The 21,054-nt window shown below is 43.9% G+C and overlaps 4 protein-coding genes across 4 annotated transcripts in view; 2 read left to right on the forward strand and 2 right to left on the reverse strand.

The window, feature by feature from the left end:
- LOC131882452 (dynamin-like 120 kDa protein, mitochondrial) overlaps positions 1–3,570 on the reverse strand; it is a 15,821-nt gene extending 12,251 nt beyond the window's left edge. Inside the window, exons 1-7 of the mRNA XM_059229597.1 lie at positions 3,167–3,570; positions 2,989–3,084; positions 1,714–1,873; positions 1,499–1,640; positions 1,291–1,425; positions 189–347; positions 4–112 (exon numbers count right to left, since the gene is read on the reverse strand). Coding sequence (XP_059085580.1) covers positions 4–112; positions 189–347; positions 1,291–1,425; positions 1,499–1,640; positions 1,714–1,873; positions 2,989–3,084; positions 3,167–3,279 — 914 coding nt within the window. The 5' untranslated portion in view covers positions 3,280–3,570. The remainder of the gene's footprint in view (positions 1–3; positions 113–188; positions 348–1,290; positions 1,426–1,498; positions 1,641–1,713; positions 1,874–2,988; positions 3,085–3,166) is intronic.
- Positions 3,571–5,699: 2,129 nt separating this feature from the next.
- On the forward strand, positions 5,700–7,785 carry LOC131881843 (uncharacterized). The gene is made up of 3 exons (XM_059228821.1): positions 5,700–6,067; positions 7,017–7,152; positions 7,242–7,785. The coding sequence occupies exons 1-3, from the start codon at positions 5,908–5,910 to the stop codon at positions 7,594–7,596; spliced, it is 651 nt and encodes a 216-aa protein (XP_059084804.1). The 5' UTR covers positions 5,700–5,907; the 3' UTR covers positions 7,597–7,785.
- Positions 7,786–8,530: 745 nt separating this feature from the next.
- LOC131881691 (kinesin heavy chain-like) lies at positions 8,531–15,463 on the reverse strand (the record flags this gene model as incomplete). The annotated part of the gene is given in 16 exon segments (XM_059228627.1): positions 8,531–9,373; positions 9,878–10,000; positions 10,212–10,255; positions 10,639–10,867; positions 10,932–11,168; positions 11,236–11,388; positions 11,475–11,932; positions 12,091–12,343; positions 12,421–12,760; positions 12,830–13,096; positions 13,163–13,287; positions 13,351–13,475; positions 13,556–13,825; positions 14,199–14,388; positions 14,469–14,669; positions 15,451–15,463. Coding segments are annotated over 14 exon segments (2,913 nt in total). The 3' UTR covers positions 8,531–9,373; positions 9,878–9,925.
- Positions 15,464–19,756: 4,293 nt separating this feature from the next.
- LOC131882453 (uncharacterized) overlaps positions 19,757–21,054 on the forward strand; it is a 12,783-nt gene continuing 11,485 nt past the window's right edge. The window contains exon 1 of the mRNA XM_059229598.1: positions 19,757–20,110. The gene's annotated coding sequence lies outside the window, so the exon portion shown is untranslated. The remainder of the gene's footprint in view (positions 20,111–21,054) is intronic.

Here is a 21,054-nt window from a genome sequence, read left to right on the forward strand (position 1 = left end):
TGCTTTTTGAGCTCCCGATTGATTTTCTCGAGCTTTTCAATCTCCTTCTGGTAACGGATCTGGGTCTTCATCAATTCCTCTTGGGTACTCTCCAATTTCCGTTGCAGCATTTCTGAGAACACAGAACGTATTTCGTCAAAAGCCGTGAATTGGGCGCGGCCCCTCACGGACCCTACTTCATCCCTTACCATTCTTCTCCCGTTCAGTCTTGGTGCGGCCCTTTTCATCTTTAAGCTTGTCCTCCAGATCTTTGGAGGATCCACTTCCACTCCCCGATCCACTCCCTCCAATGCTGGTCAAGGAGAACGCGCTGATGGCTCCACCCGCGGCATAACCTAAACCAATAGCTGGATTTAAGGAAAGTCAAGAACAGGACAATGAAAACAACCAAATTCAACTCAAAGGAAATTCTAATGCTTTTTCCGGACAGTTCAAGACGGAAGATCTAAAAACCTCAACAGCGTAACTCGCCGTCTATTGCAGCCCAAATTTAGGGGTTCCTGTCTGATAGGTCGCTCTTAGGAAATTAAAGCAGGCGAAGAAAATGTCGTCATGACCGTTTTTAGGATGTCACTTGAACTTTTGTGGCAGGATAACTCTTTGTTAAGGGATTCGATTAAAGTTGCAAGTCATTTATTCTTGAAAGAAACTTTTCATCTGACATTGCATTTTAATAAACTGCCACATTTTCACTAATTGACGTACATGAAACTACTTTCAAGCCTGGAAAAGCTGTTTTTGAACTCACTTTTGTTAAATTCCAGTTTTATATTCTAATAAATGCTTTTTCGAAACCGTACATCATTTTTTTGACCAATATTATGAGTGGTATTTTGGGTTGTTATTGCCTTCATTCTTTTAAAAAGTAGGCCAGTGACCTCCAAAAAATTGGTCATGACTCGTCAGTCAGCTACTACCAAAAGGACTCAATACGTAAATGGCAGATTGGAAAGAGAATCAATCAAACAGAATATCATTTTTGTTGTGGAAGTCATCTAGCAAGAGTGAATGGCTTACACAAAAACAAAGATATATTGGCCTGAAAAAAAAATGAACTTTTGAAGTCTTGCAAGTAGCTCTCAGTATTAATCAGCTCCCCGGCGGGGATTAAGCTGAATACATGGCATTAATTTGAAGACGCATTTGTTCATCAAACCCTTTTTTTTTTTTTTAATTTCCGCCTTGTTCAAACCTATTCCACATGTCCTTGGAACAGCATTTAATAGTCAAATGCATCTTGTCTCTAGCAGCGCTACAATCTAATCAAGGGGTAACGGAAACATCCCTCACCATTGCCATTGGATCCTTTCTCATTCTTCTCCTGTTGTTTCTCTTTTTCAACAACTTGAATAGCGTTGTCTAGACGCTTTTCAAACCATTCACGAAAAGACTCAAACTTGCCCAAGGTATTCTGCAACGCCGGATCTGAAACGAAGGTCAACCAACCTCGTAGAGCAAAAAGCTCATCACACTCGTCTTATCAATCGACCAAACCCACCTATATCAATTTCATTGGCCTTGGCTCGGATACTCTCCGCCGTTGATCGAAGTCCTTTCCTCACTTTATCGCTCTCGATGGCGGGAATGAGGCCCTTGATCCAGTCCATGTCCGGCAGATTACTCTTCCACTCCTCATATTGCTACAATACAAGCACATCACTCCCAGACGTTAGGCAAAGGCCATAAAAAAAATTGACTTGAGCGACAGAATACCTTGGCCAATGAGTAGCCCCCGCCCAATGCCCCGCCCAAAAGTAGATAACGAATCTTGAGTACGCCTCGGATGAGCGTGGGGACGATTCCGAGGTGACGGACTTGGGCCGTGGGTGAGGCCAACCAATCAGGCGATAATAAGAGTCGAGGCTGTTGAAATCTGAAGAAAAAAAATAGGGATTCCATTTTAGCTGTTTGAAGAGGCAAGATAAAAATGCATGGCATTAATCTTGAGGTCACTGCCTGACGTAAGGAGTTTCTACTTATAGTGCATGAGCCGAGGACATCAAATAACCTAGCCAGTCTCTGCTTTGGTAAAAGTGGTTTTGACCAACTATAATTGATCAATATCTTGGGGACAATGGTGGAGCAAATGTTAAAGGGGGGAGAGTAGGAGAAAAAACTTAAAAGAGCAAAGTGAATCTAGCTCTTGGCTTAAGGATGAATTGCTCGCAAATTTCGTGCAGGTCAATTGGTTGAAATTGCTTTACTGACAAGCACACAAAGGATGGTTCCTAATCGGCAGGGCCTGCCAAAACTTGCATCCTGTAATTTTTGCAATAAGCAGTAAACGAAGATGACGTCATCATCCAAATTTTGAGAGGTCACTCGTACTTTTGAGGCTTAATAGCTCTTAGCGAAGGGATTAAATTAGAATTCTAATTCATTTTGTCATTAAAGGAAAGGTTAATGCAACATGGTAATTTAGTAAATTGTCACAGTTTTACTCATTAACATGCTTTAGACGAAAAAAGCTGTTTTTTGGGCTTAATTTTCATTCGTGTGAATTTTATATTCTTACAAGAGACGTTAGAAAAGTTTTTTGATGAATATTACGCCTTGTCTCTTTAATTTTAGTACCCCTATTGCATTGAAAAGTATCCCAGCGAGGTCCCAAAATTTGTGCTGACATCGTCTATCAACTGCTACTTAAAAGAGTCAATCATTATCCAGCATATTCAGAGGGTAAACGTTATTCTCCACCGATTAGTTGACCGTGCTACTTTTTTAAACCTAACACGATATTGATAACCCTTAAATTTTTTATCAAAACCTTTTAACATTTTGCCACATATTTTTTAAAAAAAAGCACCCCCAACTAATCGGTGGAGAATAACGTTTATCTATTCAGAGCTACATGAACTTGCATTGTTGTACAGTATGTATGGCGATATGTCAGGACAAAGATTCAGAGGTTCATTTTGGGATCGAACAGGACACTCAACCGCCGATCCCGATCAGTCTAAAGAATTCTTCTGTCCAATTCAAATTTACCTATTTCTTCGATCCGACGGTGTGGGTCGGGAGCCTGACAGGCTGGCAAAGGCCCGGATCCGACCCAATTCACGCCAGGTACGCCCATGATCAAGCCTGTAAAACCATCAAAATCCGATTTCAATCCATGGAAGGAACCCATCGGTCAACTTCTACACATCCGACGCGTTTTACTCACTCCGGTAAGCCAAGCGCACGCGTTGACAGGGAAGACGGTCGGCTGAGCACAGCTGAGCGCGCGCTGGCCCGTAGGCTCGCCGCGCGTGCCACTGCGCCTAGCTGAGCCAACATGCTGACCGACGGAACGCCAGCCTGACTAGCGGGGGTGATGACAATCAGACTTGATAGGGCACAATGGGCAGTGCTAGTCAGCTACACGCCCCACATCATGGACATGACTTGGACTGACGAATTGGATGGTTCCGCACGGCTACATATAAACCACCATGACACGGACTATAGGCGGGTTCACGGGTATCCAGAGGCAAGTACGTGTATGAAATGAAGTATGGTCTCCTGATGATCGAGTGTAGCATGTAGCTAGTCAGTGAGCTTGGCAAGTGGTCGGTCGGTCGAATGAGGATTGTTGTGGTGAGTGAGTGAGTGAGTCAATCAATCAACGAACGAACGAACGGCTCGCCATGGACAGCTGATTCTTGGGGATGAGCCAGCCAGTCGTCGTCGTCGTCCTAAACAACTTCAAACCGGGAACTGTCGATATTTTAGCGAAAATTTGACGTTAAGTAGTGTTTGAGTTACATTTAGACATATCATCAAGCAATCATAAAGGAGAAAAATGGAAAAAATAATGTTGGGAGGAAATTGCTATATTTGTTTCATCTTTTTTATTTCTGTCAGATACTTAACTTTGACCATGCACTTACAAAAGAACTTCATACTAGGACCAGTGGTACTATACCAATGAGAGCAAATATCGCTCTTACCTCTGCTTTATATCCTCAGGTATTTGCTCACTAATCATCAATCCTCTAACAATGACAAAATTGAATTTAAAATTCATTCATTCAGTTTCTTTGTCATGATTTCAAGATTCGTGAAGATACAAACCTAAACTTGGAAGCTATTGACATTGAAGTAGCAGCTGCACGATGAAAAGCGGCACAAATTTTGGGAGGTCATTGGGGCACTTGTCAAAACAGTAGAGGTACTAAAAATACAAGATATAAATCTCAATATTGGACAATAACAGTTTCTAAGGTTTCAAAAAGTTTATTGCAAAAATACGAAATTCTAAAAAACAAAAAAATCAGCCGCAAGACGGCTTTTTTCTTCTAAAATTAGTTTTTATACATGTCAATGAGCGAAACTTAGACAGTGTATAAAAATACCTACCTGCATGAACCATTCCTTTAATGGATAAAAGAACTGAACCTTCAATTTAATCCCTCAGCAAAGAGATAGGAAGCCTGAAAAGTAGGAGTGATCTCTCAAAATTTGACGCTTCAATGAGTCAATAGGTAGGAGTCTAGAATGAAATTTTCATTTTTTGTAAATCAAACGGTATCATAGAAATCTGTTTACCCCCTGCACTCTGGGAAATAAGCCTGGTAAAAAACAAGAATGTTCAGCCAATCTTTGAACCGTAAAACCGTCAAAGTTCTTCGGATAACGAGTTTTTCCAGCTTTGTATGGCTCGTTTCTACGCTTTCGTAGATTGTTTTGGCTTTGATTCACAACCAAAAGACAAAATACCATAACAACGATCATTAACGGTTCTTCTGACCCTCAGTACCAAAGCATGGTAGCGCTTTTTTTGGTACATTGGTATTCCATGTATTTGTAATTGTAAGGAATTACATTTACACTTTTGGCATTTACATGCTGGCAGTCTCTAATCATGATCAAAGTATTCCTGAAATAAAGATATGTCTATTTATCTATGTTTACAGTTCGGATCATTACTCATTAAGACCCTACTTTCAGTTTGATCACTAGAGAGTTTATCCTATGAACAGTCAGATAAATAATGATGTTGACTATGGGCCCGGGTAAACTAGCCTTCTTAGTGAAGACGCTTATTTCATTACAAGTAAAACACTTTGGATGTCAAATATATTTCAGGTACCAATGTATGGTCGTGTTCAGAGAACTAATTGGGGGAAATTAGAGGGCATCAAGCCAAGCAACTTCCCATGTTCACAGATCAACCCACCCAGGCGCTTTCGGTCGCATGTTCTCCAATCAATCGCCTCATCCCTACTAAGGGTATCGGCAGAATATCCCTCTCATTTCATTCGACCGGCCAATTACTGCTGATCAAATCAATTACTATCTGACAAGCTAAAGTGATAACTCAATCAGTTCCCTGTTGTCAAGTTTTTCCTTTTTATTTATCCCATCAAATTGTCTGAGAACCCATACTTAGCGACTTTAGCGTGCATTCACCTAATCAAACTGGACCCATACCGGCCACCATGGCAGCTGGCCTAAGATTAGGGTGACCATTCTCCAAGTGTCCGGCTGGTCAGGTTCGGCCATCAATGCCCAGTCGCTGAGAGAGGCACTTTCAGTCGGCCTCCGAGAGTAGACTCAATCCGGAAGGCCAAAGCTCCTCTTTACAGGTCTCAGAGACGAAAGCGTAGGAGTGAATGGCCTGTGAGCCATTGAGGGGCGCTGGCTTAGTTGAGACAGAAGCTCGTCACGCTGACCTTGTATTGGTTTCAGCCTGAAAAAGAGTGGAAAACAATTCTGTCAACACCACACTCCCTATATTATAGATCCAATAGACCGACCAGACTAGAGCCACCAACGGACGGACGGAGAGGAGAGACAGACAACAGCCCTGGACAGTGGAAAGTAGATGTGGGTGTGGTTGCGTTTCTAGTCGAGCCCGCCCTCTACATTAAGTGCGTGGGGGCGTGTGAGTGTGCCCTTGGGTCCCGACCAGATCGAGGCAGAATGTGTTCCATGTCTTGTTTGCGGGCCTCTTGTCTCTTGATTGGGCTCTTTTGGGTGGGGGCGGGTTGTGCGGGCGTGTGCCTGACCTTGTTCTTGTTGTTCGGCCAGCGTTTGAAGGATTGGACGCACAACACGTACACGCCCTCCATGGAAGATGTGGGTGAGTCTCGACCATCCCTCCCCTCGGGCCACGCCCTGTACCATGTCCGCCGCCTCGATGACGCTAGTTAATTACGCCCCCTTCCACCGAGAACGACCACTGCTGTGAAGAGTCCTTACGGTTCCTCCACCCCCGGACACATTGACATTGCTGGGAAGGGGGCCTTCCACCACCAGGAATAATGGCAATCCCCGGGCCCTCTTGATTCATTAATGAATTGAAAGAAGGAAGGAGACTAATTTGCCGATTTTTTTTATCACTTCAACTTATTTGGTCTACTAAATTTGAGATGGTAGACCAGACTAACATTTGCATGTCGGGTTGATCGGGAATGCTTATCAAAAAAATGAAAGTGTTCTTTCAAACCCAGTCAACAATCACCCAAATAAGTCCATCCGAGATCAGAGCCAGGGTTGGTGAATGAGTGGAAATGAAGTGTGTCAAGTAATGTTTATCAATCATCCAAATAGTGTTTCTGTCCTAGCGTATAGACAGAGGGGCTGCATTCCATAATGCTACCCGGGGTGCGGCCCCTGATTAACCCAATCCAAAGTTCACTGGGGGTATGTAAATTGCAATATGAGTTGCTACTTTAACAGCGTAAATGGTCGCACTTGCGGTCATTCCCGAGGGTGACGTTGGAGTTAAAGATAGCTTTGCTAACAGAGCAATACTATGCCTTCATTGACACATCCAGTGTCAGAGACACACCGAGTGTGAGAGAGAGTTGGTATTCGATTCCGTAGCAGACAAACATCAATCATCGCGACACTTGGTTATCATGTAGTCCCTAGTCCGAGTTAAATGGCATGGCATGTGTTCAAAACTGGCATGGAACCGCTAAATGCAGGTGCCGGCCAGTATAAAACGAATCTCCAGCCCACTTCGTTGACTCTTTGAGCTACCCCTGTCTTCATCCAACCCTTAAAATCCATGCCTTGTATTCCAGTCCCGCTCTTGGTGCTGTCCATTCCGTCGGTGGTGTTCAGTCTCGTTCTCATGGGCGGGGCCGCCTATCGCCTCAAATCCCAAGTCATGGCCTGGATGGTCTGGTTCTCCATCGTGCCCATCACAGTTTGGGTCTGGTAAGAAATGCCTCTCGGCTGCACCACCTCTCACCAATCTCCGTCCCGACCTCTTTTTGATCAACATCCCTTATGTGACCTCGTTTCAGGTTTGCCTACAATCAGCTCAAGCATCATGGTTACATCGATTGGACCCGACAGGGCATGAAGGGCTGCTACTTCTGCGGCTTGGATCCAGAGGAGTCCTATGTTACGATCACTTGCGTCGTCTTGACCGTGATCGACCTCTTGAGTCTGATCATCGCAGGGCAATACCATGGCAAACTTAAGCGTCGTTATCGCGAGGCCACGGAGTCGCAATTTGTCTATTCTCAGCGGTCCAATCAGCCCGTGGGCCCGCCGCATCATGCCTCCTATCATACCGCACAAGCCGAACCTTTGGCCAATGTAGGATATTCCTACCAGTATCAGTCACAGAACGGCTACCGAGAGCACAATTTCTAGGCTCTTGGGGGGGCTTCAATGCGTGTCGCCATTGGTTCGACACCACCGCATTCCAACTTACAATCTCATCACCGTTGTCAGATTTTGTAGGATACTCATGTACAAAACTTTTGCCACCCTTTTTACATACATACCTCGATGTTATTAGAATAGAAATAAATGTCCAACTGAAGAAGTGTTTGGGGGTTTGCTACTTCTACGTAATGACTTTCACCTAAGCTATCTCTAACTTCAATTCAGCCACTACCATTTCTACAGTACTACTAGGTTTTCTTCACCGTTCTTGTATTTTCTGCTTCTTGTAAGGATCATCAAGCAGGGTCAATTGGTTACAAGGTCGGCTTTAGGCTTTACAAAACGATGGGAAACCAGGATTGAACCCGGTTTTGAGGATGGAAGTAGGGTTAGTGCTGGGGCGAGTCCAGACTCGAGTCAGAGTCCTTTCTGAAAGACTCAAGTCCGGATTTGTGAAAAGAAATCTCATTCTTTGGTTTATATTTCGCAATATAAGTCATCATGTTCGATTTGAGTACAGTGAAAGACTCGAGTCCTTTGCTGAACTCGCCTCAACATTACTCCAACCTCAATCCTCAAACCGGATTCAATCCTTGTGTAAAGCCGCCCTAACAAACACTTTTTCTGACCAGCACTCGTATCTATTGGCATAGCAAGTATGTGAACTTATTCCCGAGACTAGAGGTTTCTTATTTGAGCTAAAGTTACCTAACATTACTTTTTTCCAAACTTTTTTACTGTATTAGTGTTGCCAACGTCGGTCATAATGGTCCGGCTACACTAGTCTAACCCGGTATCAGTTTGAAACATACATCCCAAACATGAAGAAAGCTAGCTTCAATGGGGTGGTTTGAAAAGAAACCAGCTTCATTCACTTTTGGGTTTAGGGCTCATCCAGATAAAAGCAGCAAGGAACATGTGCACCGTTCACTTGATTTTATTCCAAGTCGATGAAAAGTGAATTCCATAGCAAATCATAAAGATAAAGAATAGCAAGTTGTTGTATAATAATAAATGAATCACCCCCCAAATGACTACGAATATCAAAGGTATCAAGATCTGTGGTCTACCATTCCAAGTAATGCATCATCATAATTGGTAAGTCACATTGGGCCGAAGGGAAACAAATCGAGAGGAGGTGCGTGATGATGTCCTTTCAAAACTCCTCGTGGGAAAAACCGGCCTTCGAATGCAATCTTTGCTCAAAGTCAAAGAGACGAGACACCCAACGAGGAGCTGGAAGTAGGCTGGATCCATTTTGGGGAAGAAAAATATCTTTGGTTTTCTTTCTTTTTTTTCATTATTCACTCCCTCGAAGAAACGATGAATAGCTAAATTTAGTCTGATTTTTGGAAGAGTGGCAGATCATCCACAATTTTCGTAAGGCAGATTTGGTATCGAGAACTGAGTTAAAATAGCGAGAAAGGGAAATGAATGTACAAAAAAAAAAAAAGAATTAGCAACTCAATCTGAACTGAAAAACCGCTACTAGTTTTCTCGTAATCAAGTGGGACAAACCCGTTTGGGGTGAAAATAACGGGGAAAACCAAGTTGGAAGGGTGAAAAAATGGAGAATGTGAGGCTGGGTCAAGAGGAACTAAAAATTCATTGAAGAAGTCAACGTGGTCAAGTGCAATAGTAATCATAATAATAATAATTGTAATGATAATAATGATAATAGATGTTGCAAGAGCAGTACTAGAGAAGTACTTCCGTAGCGTAGTTGTGGTTAATATGGACTGTTTGAATAATGTTGGTAGATCTGAAAAATGAAGGCAACCTCTTTTCAATTGTAAGAATGTTTTTTTTTCTTGAGTAGGATTGTAACATGAAACAGGACAAGACCATGGATCCTTGTCAATTTGTACTCTATTTTCAAGTTTTGAAATAAACAGTTCCAATTCTAGCATATAACTTCATGGCCAGATAATCCCTTTCCCAATCATTGAATCCGGAGGATGGTTCCATGGTCTTGTCGCTTTGATCAGAGGAGAAATCGCTTGCCCGGTTTAGTTTTCGTCATTTCAAGCTCTCAACTCGGCGAGAGGAGCTTTCCCTAATAACAAGGAAGGCTCTCAACTCTTGCCAAGGAGTGCTCGAACATCAAGCTCGGCCTTTTGTTGGTCATCATTTCAGAATAAGACAAAGTAGGTACATAAGTAGGTAGGTACGTTTATGTATTATGTACGTAGGTACATAATACACGACCATATCATCTATGCATAGATTGATTTCGGTCATCTAGGAATACTCATGAGTTTCGTACCTGGATTGCCGTCATGGGTCGTCTGGATTTCCGTTGGGCAGGATTGCTTTACTCGGCCATGGGCCGACCCGATTGGACCCCACCTCGAATGGCGGACCCGCCCCCAGCTCGAATGCCAGCAGGCTGCGTGGACACAAAAATAAAACATGAATATTATTAACTCAAATTCTTGCTTACTTCATTTACGTTACTCTAAGCTGGACCAACGATTGTAGCTAAATAGCTACATAACATGAACTGTTGAATCATATAAAAAACCGCTTTAGTATGTACTTGTGCCAGGCTTACTTAAACATTTACAAAAAAAACAATCAAAACCCAAACGTTGACTTACTGCATTTTGGATTCCGGGGTGATGCCCAGCGCGGATTGGTTTGGCTGTGGAAAAATAATAAGTATTGTCAAGAACAGACATTAACATGAGATGGGCGAAATGGATTTTCTAAGGCGAATGAGGTAATATTTCAGATAAGATCAAAGCTTCTTCGGGAATACGATCACCAATGGCGAGCTTCTCGATCCTCAGATCCATGCTCAACGCGAAAGATCATACCATCCTCCAGGCAGACATCAAAAGGGAGGCCCGTTAGGGCCTCAACCTGGCGAGAGCCGGATTGAGCGGTTCAAATCCCGTGCAGAGCTGTCTCCTTGGATCAAAAAGTTCCAACCATTTCAAACGGCCTTTTTTATCATCATGTTCATGCTCTCCTTGTTGTATGCTGTATGAATCCTATACTTTACACATTAGCTTCTCGTCTTACCGATTTGAGCTGCGTGGCCCCGTCGGGCGAGGTTCTTCTGTCTCACGGCCTCCTTGATCCTGTCCACTTCGTATTGGTATCGTTTCCTATCCCTCATTGCTCCTTCTTTGGCCTCTTTCAGGGCGGTCTCCAGAGCCTTAACCCGTTCCATGGTGGCTCGTAGACGTTTCTCCAACTTGGGAAGCTCGCACCGAAGATCCGCATTATCACGAACAAGTTGCTTATGAACCTACAAGAATGGGAAGTTACAGAGCATCCAAATCGAAAATAGCGAGCAAGAGCTTTCGAAGCACCTTGGTGAGTTGATCCAAGTTGTTTTCCAGGAAGGAAATCTTTTGCTTTTGGGCCAAAGATCCACCTTGCTCCTCCATTTCCTCGCCAGCGGCGAATTTCTTGACCCGCGTGGTGAGATCCTGGACAAAGAGCTTCCGCAGATTGTGCAGTGTCTGCAACTCCTTCGCCACAGTCTCTTCGAGACCTTTCAGATCCTGTTTGGCTTGTTCACGTTGTTCGTTCAGAGCCAACAGTTCCTGCAATTCGGAGAGACATCAGTCGAGTCATGGCATGATCACTGGCACATTTCCTCGCCAAACTTACATTTAGCCGCTTAGACTTCTCTTGCTCATCCTCCTTGACCTTCTCGTGATCTCTTTGGAGTTGATCGAAGGCCAGAGATAGCTTTTGGAGCTCATCCTTGAGCTCGGCCATAAGGGATTGCTTCTCCTCGATTTCATTGCGCAAATGAGAGAGCTGAAAGCCAAGCAAGCACAAGAGCACAGATTAAAAAACAACAACAGACATTGACTCCCGATTTCCATCTTGATCCATCCACCCACCTGTTTCTGGTGTTGCTCCCGATGTTGTTCAATCTGTTTCTCGAGGGCCTCTTTCATCTGTTTCTCCTCTTGTTGTTTGTCCGACGTGACTTGATGCATCTGTTCGGCCGCCTTCATGGCCGAGATCTCCTCCGTGAGCGAGTCCATCTGCTCTTCCATGGTCCTCTTCTTGGCCTCGAGCTCCTTGATGGTCTCGGCCAATGAGCGCATTTTCGCCTCGTGTTGCCCAATGAGGAGTTTCGATTCGCTCAGGTCTTTTTCTAGAGCCTCCATCTTGCTCACACCATCGTGTTGAGCAGTCTCCAAGAGGCTGGATTTGTGAACCAAGTTCTTGACTTCGCTCTTCATCTTGGATACGTAGAGCCTGGCCACGGTGAATTCCTCCTCGATCTTGCCCTCGGAAGTGGTCTCGGGCTTCTTGAGGTCGTTGTTTTTCGTCATGACCGACCCGACCTCACCTGAAAGCAACCAGTACTGTATTTAAGGTACGCATGCAAACAATTCACAGGGCAGGTGTTAAAAAAACGATAAAAAAAAGGTTTATTCAACTGAAGGAATCGTTGGAAAAAAAGAGTGGGAACAAATGAACTGCAGAGCTCTCACAAAAATTTGTTACCTAAATCTGAGAGCAGAGAGCGCAGCATTTCGTTCATGCGTTTCTTTTGATGCGTGGTGGAGTCCTTCAAGGTGCTCAACTCAGATGAGATGTTGTTCAATTGGGTCTGCTTTTGAGCCAATTCATCCGAGATGGTGTTGTATTCCCGATTCTTCGTTTCGGCCTCTTGGCTCTTCTGATCGTAATTCACGGCCAATTCCTCGAGCGCTTGAAGCACGTCCTTCACCTCGTCCTTCGCTGAATCATTTTCAGCCTATAAAGACAACCAAACGTTGGTCTTGATCCTCGGAAAGCTCGAACTAAAATTGACTCTAAACTGGGGACGCTTACCTGGATCTTACTCATCTCCTTGGTGAGGGTCTCGTAATCACGTCTCGTGCTGGAAATGAGCTCCTCTTGCTCCAGCATCTGCTCCTTGAGCTTCTCAACCAATTGAGATTGTTCTTGGATCTCATCGTCCTTGGAGTCCAGCATGGAGTACAGCCGCTCGCGTTCCTCCTCCAATTTGGTACGGTCTTCCAAGGAAATGTGCGACGTGGTCAAACTCAATTGAGCCGTGGGCTTGTCGAAAGCCTGATTGGGAAGTTGCAGGGTGGAAGCCGTCATGCTTTCCTCCATATCGACCAAGTTCATCTGCTCATCTGGAGCCACTTCCTGTCCAGCACGCCACCTACAAAGGCAAGCCGAAACACTTCCTTTCAAACCAAAATTCAAGAAACGGTGTCTCGTCAAGACTCACTTTCGAAGCTCCTCTTCGAGCATATCAATTCGGGATTTGAGCTTCCCATTACGATCACGCTCCTTTTCGTAGCGTTTTTTCCACTCTTCTGCGGTCAGCTCCATGTTTACTGCCACCACGTTCTTGATGGTCTTGGCTCGTCGACCAAAATCCAGGGTGGATTTCGTTTCGGACTCATTGTACGAGGCGGGAGAGGCGCAAATGACAACTGTGGTCTTGGCATTACCTCCCAATGACTCTTGCAGAATGCGGGTCAACTTGGAATCTCTATGGAATGGATGTGGATTGAAAATGCAGTCTCTCGGCGATTGGATTGGAACCAGACTGTCTTACCTGTAGGGGATATGGGTTTTATTTCCATCTGCCAAAGCAGCGATGACATTTCCCAAGGCTGAGAGCGACTTGTTGATGTTCTTGGCCTCATCCAAAACGGTTCCTTCCGCGCCTGTTTTGCTAACCTGGTGGGAGACAACGGGGGATTAATCACAAGTCTCGTGTTATCTTTCACTTTACTAACTTACCTTTTCACTACCCGCTAAATCAACTAGATAGAGCTTGCCTGAGAGCTTCTTTTGGTTCTCCAAGTTCTCCTGCTTCACATTAATAAGGAACACGGAGTGGCTTCGTGAGCTATGCTCATTCATGTCTAATGAGAGTGAACAGGCGATTTAAAAATTGCCGTCTTTGTACGGTAATTGTCATAATAGATAGCTTCAATGAACTTACTGGTCACAGCTATGTGTCGATTGGCCTTGCCCTCTTCAATGACCTCGAGGACCTCTTCAGGGCTGGAGACGAACCGCTCGGTAGCACCTTTCACGTACACGGAATGGTTCTTGTCCTCGTGGACGGCCAAATTGACCTTGGAAGGGTCGAGGAGATCACGGATCTTGTCCATGTAAATCTCGAAATAAGACACCTTGATGTGGAACTCGAGGTTCTCCTCCATGGAGTAGATATGGTTGAAGATGTCATTGACAATGCGGGGAATGATACCTACGAAAAGAAGAGCGATTTTAGGCTTGGCCAGGAAGTAAATATATCAAATTGGCCGACTTCCAGTATTTTTTTTGTGACATAAAAGAGGAAATTTGTTTTGAGAAAAGGTAAAACTATGTTTACAGCAAAAAAAGTTCAGGGCTCGCAAATAAGTACGGTTTTACAACATTTAAAAGCAATTTTGAAAAAAAAAAATGCGGTTGAACCAATAAACACGCCGTTTTTTAAGTACGTTTGAGGTCCTAAGATACCGGTTTGGCTTATGAATGCGAAATGACATGGTAATCCTAATACCCATTTCTTACTCTTATTTGGATCACAATTACTGCTGTACAGTGTACATGCTCTTTAATCATGTCTTGATCCTTACCTTGCAACCCGGAATCTCCGATGACCCCCTCCATGGTGTGGGTTTTCCCCGAGGAGGTTTGGCCGTAAGCAAAAATGGTGCCATTGAATCCGCTCAATACGTCCGACACGATGGACTTGGCCGCCGCCGAATACACTTGCTCTTGGGTCACATTGGGTTTTAAAACACGATCAAACACGTAGACCTTGCCCTAAAGAAAGGCCAAATCACCATGAGTGTCAGCATACCGGCGCAGCTAGTACATACACAGGAACAAAGTTGAGCGCTTACCCCGATGGAGACGCAATTGTCATCGGCGCCGGATGGAAACTTGATGGCAAACTTAGATCCAATTTTTTCCTCCGAATCGTTCAGGGGTCGAAAGCGACATACCACACGGATATTATCTTCCGAGGGCTCTTCTTTCTCCTGATTCATGGTGGCGGTGGGTGTGGGTCAAACTCCGGTGGCACCAAGCAAGCCAGGGTAGGCCTACCAATCAAAACGATAGTGTGAGTCAGGCGAAATAAGCCTGATAGTGGGCAAGTCTAAAGTTCGGTGGGTAATCCTCCCTTTCGAGACAATGACAACGGAAGTGAACGGATTGAATGTCACGTCTGAGCGTCCTAACTCATAAGAAGCCACGTGAAATTCAATAAGTCAATGGAGGTCGGCATGAAATTCATAGGACAACCTAACCTAACGAATCCAATTTCGCCTCGACTAATACCGACAGATCAGCCCCAGTCAGACCTGGGGGATTCGATGGCCAAAGGTGGGTTATTTGGGGAGGGTAACTCAGGTCAATGACTTGACGACCAATCGGGAAATCAATCCAAGACTAAAATCCAAGCCGCCCCAAAATAAGGGGGCCCCCCCACATGGCACATGCCGCGCCCCTACAGACTAAAGCGGGTTAAAATCAATTGCACAACCATTGATGGATGGGTTGAGCTCGTCAAAATGGAGGGTCGAACTTCCTTCAATCGCCCGTCTGAAAACCTAAGGCGTGGCAGGATCATGGCCTAGACCTCTCTACGGCGAAGTCCTAACTAGGTCAGGGTGGGGCATGATGGTCGGCGTGACTCTAGTTAGCCCAGCCAGTATCCAACTTGAGCTATTACTCGTGGCCCGCCTCGCCCACGTTCTTGGGGCCGGGTCGGTGTTGGGTGCTACCCCGCCGGCCTGGCTCAGCTGGATCGAAGCCCGGAGCCCGAAGCCTGGACCCACCCAACGACCAAGACCGGACAAGTCGGCCAGTTCCCAGACTTACCCGCGAATCTAGACCCGACACCGACCGGGCGGGTGGTAAGAGGCTGATGACCCGGCGCTAGTGAGCTCAGGGGTAGATGGGCGTGTCCCGCGGCCGTGACCCTTTCCACGTGGTGCCTGCTGGTGGGCCCGGTGTCTCTGACTCCGATGACTCGAACTGTCCCTGGGGTGTTCCCACGGCCCAAAACCCGCGACTCCGGACTCGGGTTGGTCTTGATCGAAGGGACGGGCTGAGAAGTCCGTCCTGGACTGAGCAGCACTCACCACGGTGCTTCACGGAGCGAACAACTCACTCAGCCCAGGAGCTGACCAAGCTGACTAAGCTGACTAAGCTGACTAAGCTGACTAAGCCTGCCAGCCAGGCTAGGCCCAGTTAGCTGCTGGGCAGCTGGCCCGACGTGAGAGGCCGAGGCCAGGCAGTGGATGACCCGCCCGCTCATTCCCTCCAGCCTGGCCTGGACCAGTTCATTGGGGCGCGTGCGCGTTCACGGATCAATCAGCCGATGGTCAGCGGCCCCATGGCATCGGCTCATAGTCCAGGGTGGGGGCCATGGCCCAGCCCAGAGAAAAACGGGGAAGGTGAGCACCGGCTGGCCGGGCCAGGCCACCGACCCGAGTCAGGTACTCGGTCCAGTTTCTACAACAAAAACGCAAAGAAGGTGCTCCAGAGCCCCAGTCGTATTCCCATGACCCTTTCTCTTAATCTAAGGTATGGTGGAATCGGCGTATTCATGAATAGCCTACTGGCGGGAGGGTTCAGTTAAACTGTGGCGCAACCTATTCGGGCCCAATCGTCTATTAATCAGGCAAGGCTCCACAAATTATTAGTGGGATCAAATCGAAAAAATGGTTAAATCGACCTCATTGATTGACGTGTAACCGTTGAAGGCCCGCCCCTGCATTAGCTGAGCATATGTTTACAACACTCAGCTAAAGTTTTGAACATCCAACAATCCTGAGAGCTCTAAATCTATTTTCTGTAACGAAATACACGGAACACAAGGATGGCCTTTACGGTTCTTCTCTGGAGACACTGAGGCTTTGTGCCGTACCTCCTGCATGTCAGAAAAGACCCAAGGAGAAACAAGGGATATTCCAAACCAAAAGTACAAAGCCAAATCGAATTTATTTTCACTCGTAGAGAAACTACAAAATAATACCATTGATTGTTTTTTACTATAAATCAAATACAAAGTTGACAATTCCTTAGACTAGTTTATGAAACTTCGAAAGCTGAATAATTATTTGTAAAATTTAAAATGATTTTTTTAGCTCTGAGTATAATTCTACGAAAGATCGGCCGCACCTACGACTATGACTCATGGTGTGACACAAAAGGTTCCCCAAGAGATGCAAGCGTTTCCTAAATGTAAAGTCCATTATAAATATTCAATGTAAGAAACATAGTATCAAGAGTTATTAGAAATATTCAATACCGTTTTGTCCAAGTCATACTAAAAAGTTTTAGAAAAATGTACTCAACAATTGAGGAAAGCAAGCTAAAAGTACTGTGGTCACATTTTGGCCGTCTGCACCAGGACAACTGGTGCACGGTTCCTACATAATTTGCTTCCTTTATCAAGAAGTAAAAAACGCGAAAACAATATCTAAAGTCTATACCAAAGGTTGTAAACCACAGAGTCCCATTGATAGGAGGGCATCCTGCTATATTTACAAAATTTAGTGATTCAAATTGAACTCCCGGAAAAATTGATCATAAATAATTTCTAGTTATCAGGGTGGCTGAAAAGATACTTTCAAAGTTTGGATCTCACACAATCGTCCTTGCCCAAAGAAACGATCTTACAAATAAACAATTAAGTCTGTTTCGCCATTATACTAGAAAGACTTCTACCTAGCGTCCTCTAGAATCTAGGGGAAAAGGCGGAATATTTCATGCATGACCAACCTACTCAAGCCAAGCAAGACGCAGGTTCAAGTAGAGAAGTAGCAAAGTGGTTAAAGATGGGAAGCGCCATAGTTGCCAAATTTTGGTGGAGAAAGTTGCCAAAACAAAGTTCCCCCTGGATAAAAAAAAAGTTACCTCATTTGACCAAAAAGCTATGATATGAGATGGCTTTAAATTTTGACATTTTCCTCTTTTGGACATTTGGAGTTCAATACCTGTCTATTGAAAGAACATCATCTAAATCTGCAATTTGGTGCATTTGGCGAATTTCAAATCCCTCAATCGACTGACATTCAATAAAAAATTGTTGTAAAGATTGTGACTTGTCATTGCCCCAAAAAAACATATTTTCAATAAAAATCATTTGAAAAACATAATGGTTCACAATGCTTCATTCTTGATAAAGGGGCCAATGGGAAGGGCTGAGTTTGACTGGAAAAGCAAAATCAAAGCCATGCCACATGACAAATGAGTAATAGTGTTAGATGGAAACTATGTGCAAAAAAAACAATCAAAAGCAATAGGGGTTTGTCAAGGGAACGCGTTCATTAACAAATGACGTTATTCCATGGAGTAAAATCAAAGACAACATGCCCAGTCAAACTGTACTGTGCATACGTTGAATTTTGTCTTATAGTTTTGTAACACAGCTCACTCAAAATCACTCGATTATTGAAAATTCAATGTGCAGATGTTGCGAGTTGACTGATGTCTTGTTGTCTAAGCTCTCCTTCCCCAAAATGCTCAAAATCAAGGTGCCGGACCACATTTTTCCTTGAATTTCCTTCACTTGAGATGCCCTGTACATCAATGACGTTTGGTCCTAGACCTCAATCCTTGATCCGTTAGGGACGAAGAATTGAGCTGTGAGGCCAAACAGGAAGGCAGAACTGTCAATCGCAAATAAACTTTGGCATCATTGTGGCACCATTTTTGTTTATTCTCACTTTAAACATAGCTTCCATGACGTTACTGCTTGTTAGTCATGTGATATTGATTCGATTTTGCTCTTTCAGTCCTACACAGCCATTTTCATTAGAGAATCTGGACCAAGCTCTTTGATCCATTGTATAAAAGACAAAGATGGTCGGGCATTTGGCCCCAAAAAATGTTTCTTTTGCATTCTTGACAATTGATTTGATATTGCAAAAGTCAAAGAAAAAACGTAGTCGCAGGAATGACACTTGGGTTAATAATTTTCACCTGTGAACAGAAAGAAGCCATGAAGAAATAACTATCTGTTTTATAGCTGTTGTTTTCTTTGCAGGGACTTTATAAAAGGGAGACATGAGGAACGTTGATATGATCAAAACATCGACAATGAACGGCAAAGTTGCCACTAAGATTCGTGTTCCCATTTATATAAAGTAGCTGTCATTTTCCCCTAAAGTGGCATTAATCGTTACCATCTAGCAACTATCGTCCGAGCCTTGCCATGAGAAAAAAGGTAGACTTGCAAGCTATACTGCATGCATGTATGTACTAACCTTCTATGAATCATCGTTGGATGGTTGAGATGGTTGGTGAGGTGGGTCATGCAGGTGCTCCAAAAGTCGGTGGGTGATGTATTGTGTAAGAGCTATGGCATGACGATGATTTACATGATGTTGAACTCACGAATCAGTGATTGCCGATTGGCCTTTTGACCAACGGTGGATGAATGATGGACTTTGATGGACTTAACTGATGGTCTCTTGCAATGAGGGAAATTTGCTCCCACCAACCAAAGACTTACAAAGAATTCACCATATAAAGACTGTTTACCAAAACGAGAAGAAATTATGAGAAACAGATTAAATTTTATTCAAAAAAGTTGTCAACAATCAACAACCCAATGCTATACATTGACGTGCCAGCATCAGTCCCATTTTAATATGGACCATTTCGTACCTACAATCGCTGATCAGGTTAACGTATTTGTCTTGAAATTTGACGAAAAGGCAAATAATCATGCCTTATGATGAAAGTAAATATTCTCTAGAATTGGAGAGTATATCCGATATTTCCGACAGGATCGGGTTGAGAAAGCTTGAAGAAAATTCAACATAATCCACGCAGAAGTTCCTTTTCAAAAATCTATCACAACGTGATTTCGATCTTGATCGTTACTCCTTCACTTTCCATTCCTGCATCCAAAGAATCAAAAAGACAGCGTCGTATTATTTTTTTGTTTAGATTTCTACCTCGGCCCAATCATTAAGACTGTATTGCTCAACCTTTGACCCAAGATGTGGCTGTGCAAAACTTTTCCACGAAACATTTTCAATCAAACGTCCAAAAACAAATCTCTGCCCGTGTGTATCGTCCCATAAACCAGAGGCTCCAAAGCCAAGGGGAATCTCACAGTCGTCCAAAATCAATTTCTTTTGATATTGCCTTTACCTCCGATCTGAAAAATATGAAAGTGCCTAGGCCACCCTGACCTTATCACTTGTGTGTTATGATTCGGTTCCTAATTTCTGACTGTATGTAGGGAGCACATTAGCTTTAGCTGTTCGGCTTTCCGATTGGAACACAGGGACACGGTGGATCAGACAATCCATTGTGTGATCCAAACAACAGGAGAGCCAGGGTAGTAAATGCACTTGAGTAGTCTTCATAAGTTGAGCCCCGTGATTTTTGAGTGCGTGGCAGTGAGCAACACTAAACTGGAGCAAACACAATAGAACGAATTGGCCAAAAGGATGGCATGATCCGACAATTGCTTCTTTAGTCTTGATACTCTTTAAGATCTTAACTTTTAGTTCGAAAGGTAAGGCTTCAACCGATCTTCTCTATTGTCCAGCGTTCGTTTTGTGTAAGTTTCGTGTCGTAGTTGCTCGTCTGAGTTATCCAGTAGCCTATGAATGTAAATGTGGCGTCGATGAATTCGGAGCGTTTATTATGACCAACTGTCCCTTTGCATATTCTTAATGCCATTTTCAAGGAACTACTTGTCCCCGCTACTCCCCAAGGAAATTAAAGAATAGAAAAGAATTGCGTGAAAGCCAGGCAGACCAGATTTTAGAGGGGATAAGTGATAAGCCCTTTCATATTTTATCACCGATAATATATCAAAGTGCTTCGACTAGTACGATGATTCCCCCTGAAGAGGGTCTTGTAGAGGGGAATGAACGGAATGAAGCATTGAAAAAACGATAAATGATATTTTGTCAGGGTTCAAGTGTTGAGCTTTTAGGTCAAACGGGAGAATCAAGCCAGCAGTTGTTATGCAATTTGGGTTTCTCTCCTTTTAAAAATAGCTTCTACTTAACATCATGGCTACTTTGTAATGTGTCACAAATTCCATTTTCATTTTTCAGCCACGTTTCTTCAGGCCTCTCAGTGGCCCGTTGTTTACAGTGAATACCGACCCTATTTCAAGCATTTTGATCCATTGAAAGGCTGTTGTGGCATGGAATTTGATTGCTAATATTTCTTTGGCATAATCTTACATGATATAACAAAATGTTATTCAGAAACGATTTTATGACAAATGTTATGACGTCAGGCCCTTGTTTTCCCTTCTCAAGGATAATTGCATTGAAAAATGGGCACCTTCCAGAAGGAATTGACCCTCTCGCCCAAAGAACAATGCAAGTATGTGGGAGCTAAAAAGATTGGTTAAATTGAGCCAAATGTTCGAGCCATATAACTATTTTTGGGAGTTGCAGTAACATTGAAATAACCTAAAAGAAGATTGTCGACATTTAAGTG

The sequence above is a fragment of the Tigriopus californicus genome, chromosome 6, assembly GCF_007210705.1.
Source record: "Tigriopus californicus strain San Diego chromosome 6, Tcal_SD_v2.1, whole genome shotgun sequence".
NCBI lineage: Eukaryota > Metazoa > Arthropoda > Copepoda > Harpacticoida > Harpacticidae > Tigriopus > Tigriopus californicus.

Bases quoted from the DNA above. Each gene is read 5' to 3' on its own strand.
- LOC131881843 (XM_059228821.1), top strand. From the start codon at position 5,908: ATGTGTTCCATGTCTTGTTTGCGGGCCTCTTGTCTCTTGATTGGGCTC. The intron at 6,068-7,016 runs GTGAGTCTCGAC...CTTGTATTCCAG, and splicing joins GCCCTCCATGGAAGATGTGG to TCCCGCTCTTGGTGCTGTCC. The intron at 7,153-7,241 runs GTAAGAAATGCC...ACCTCGTTTCAG, and splicing joins CCCATCACAGTTTGGGTCTG to GTTTGCCTACAATCAGCTCA.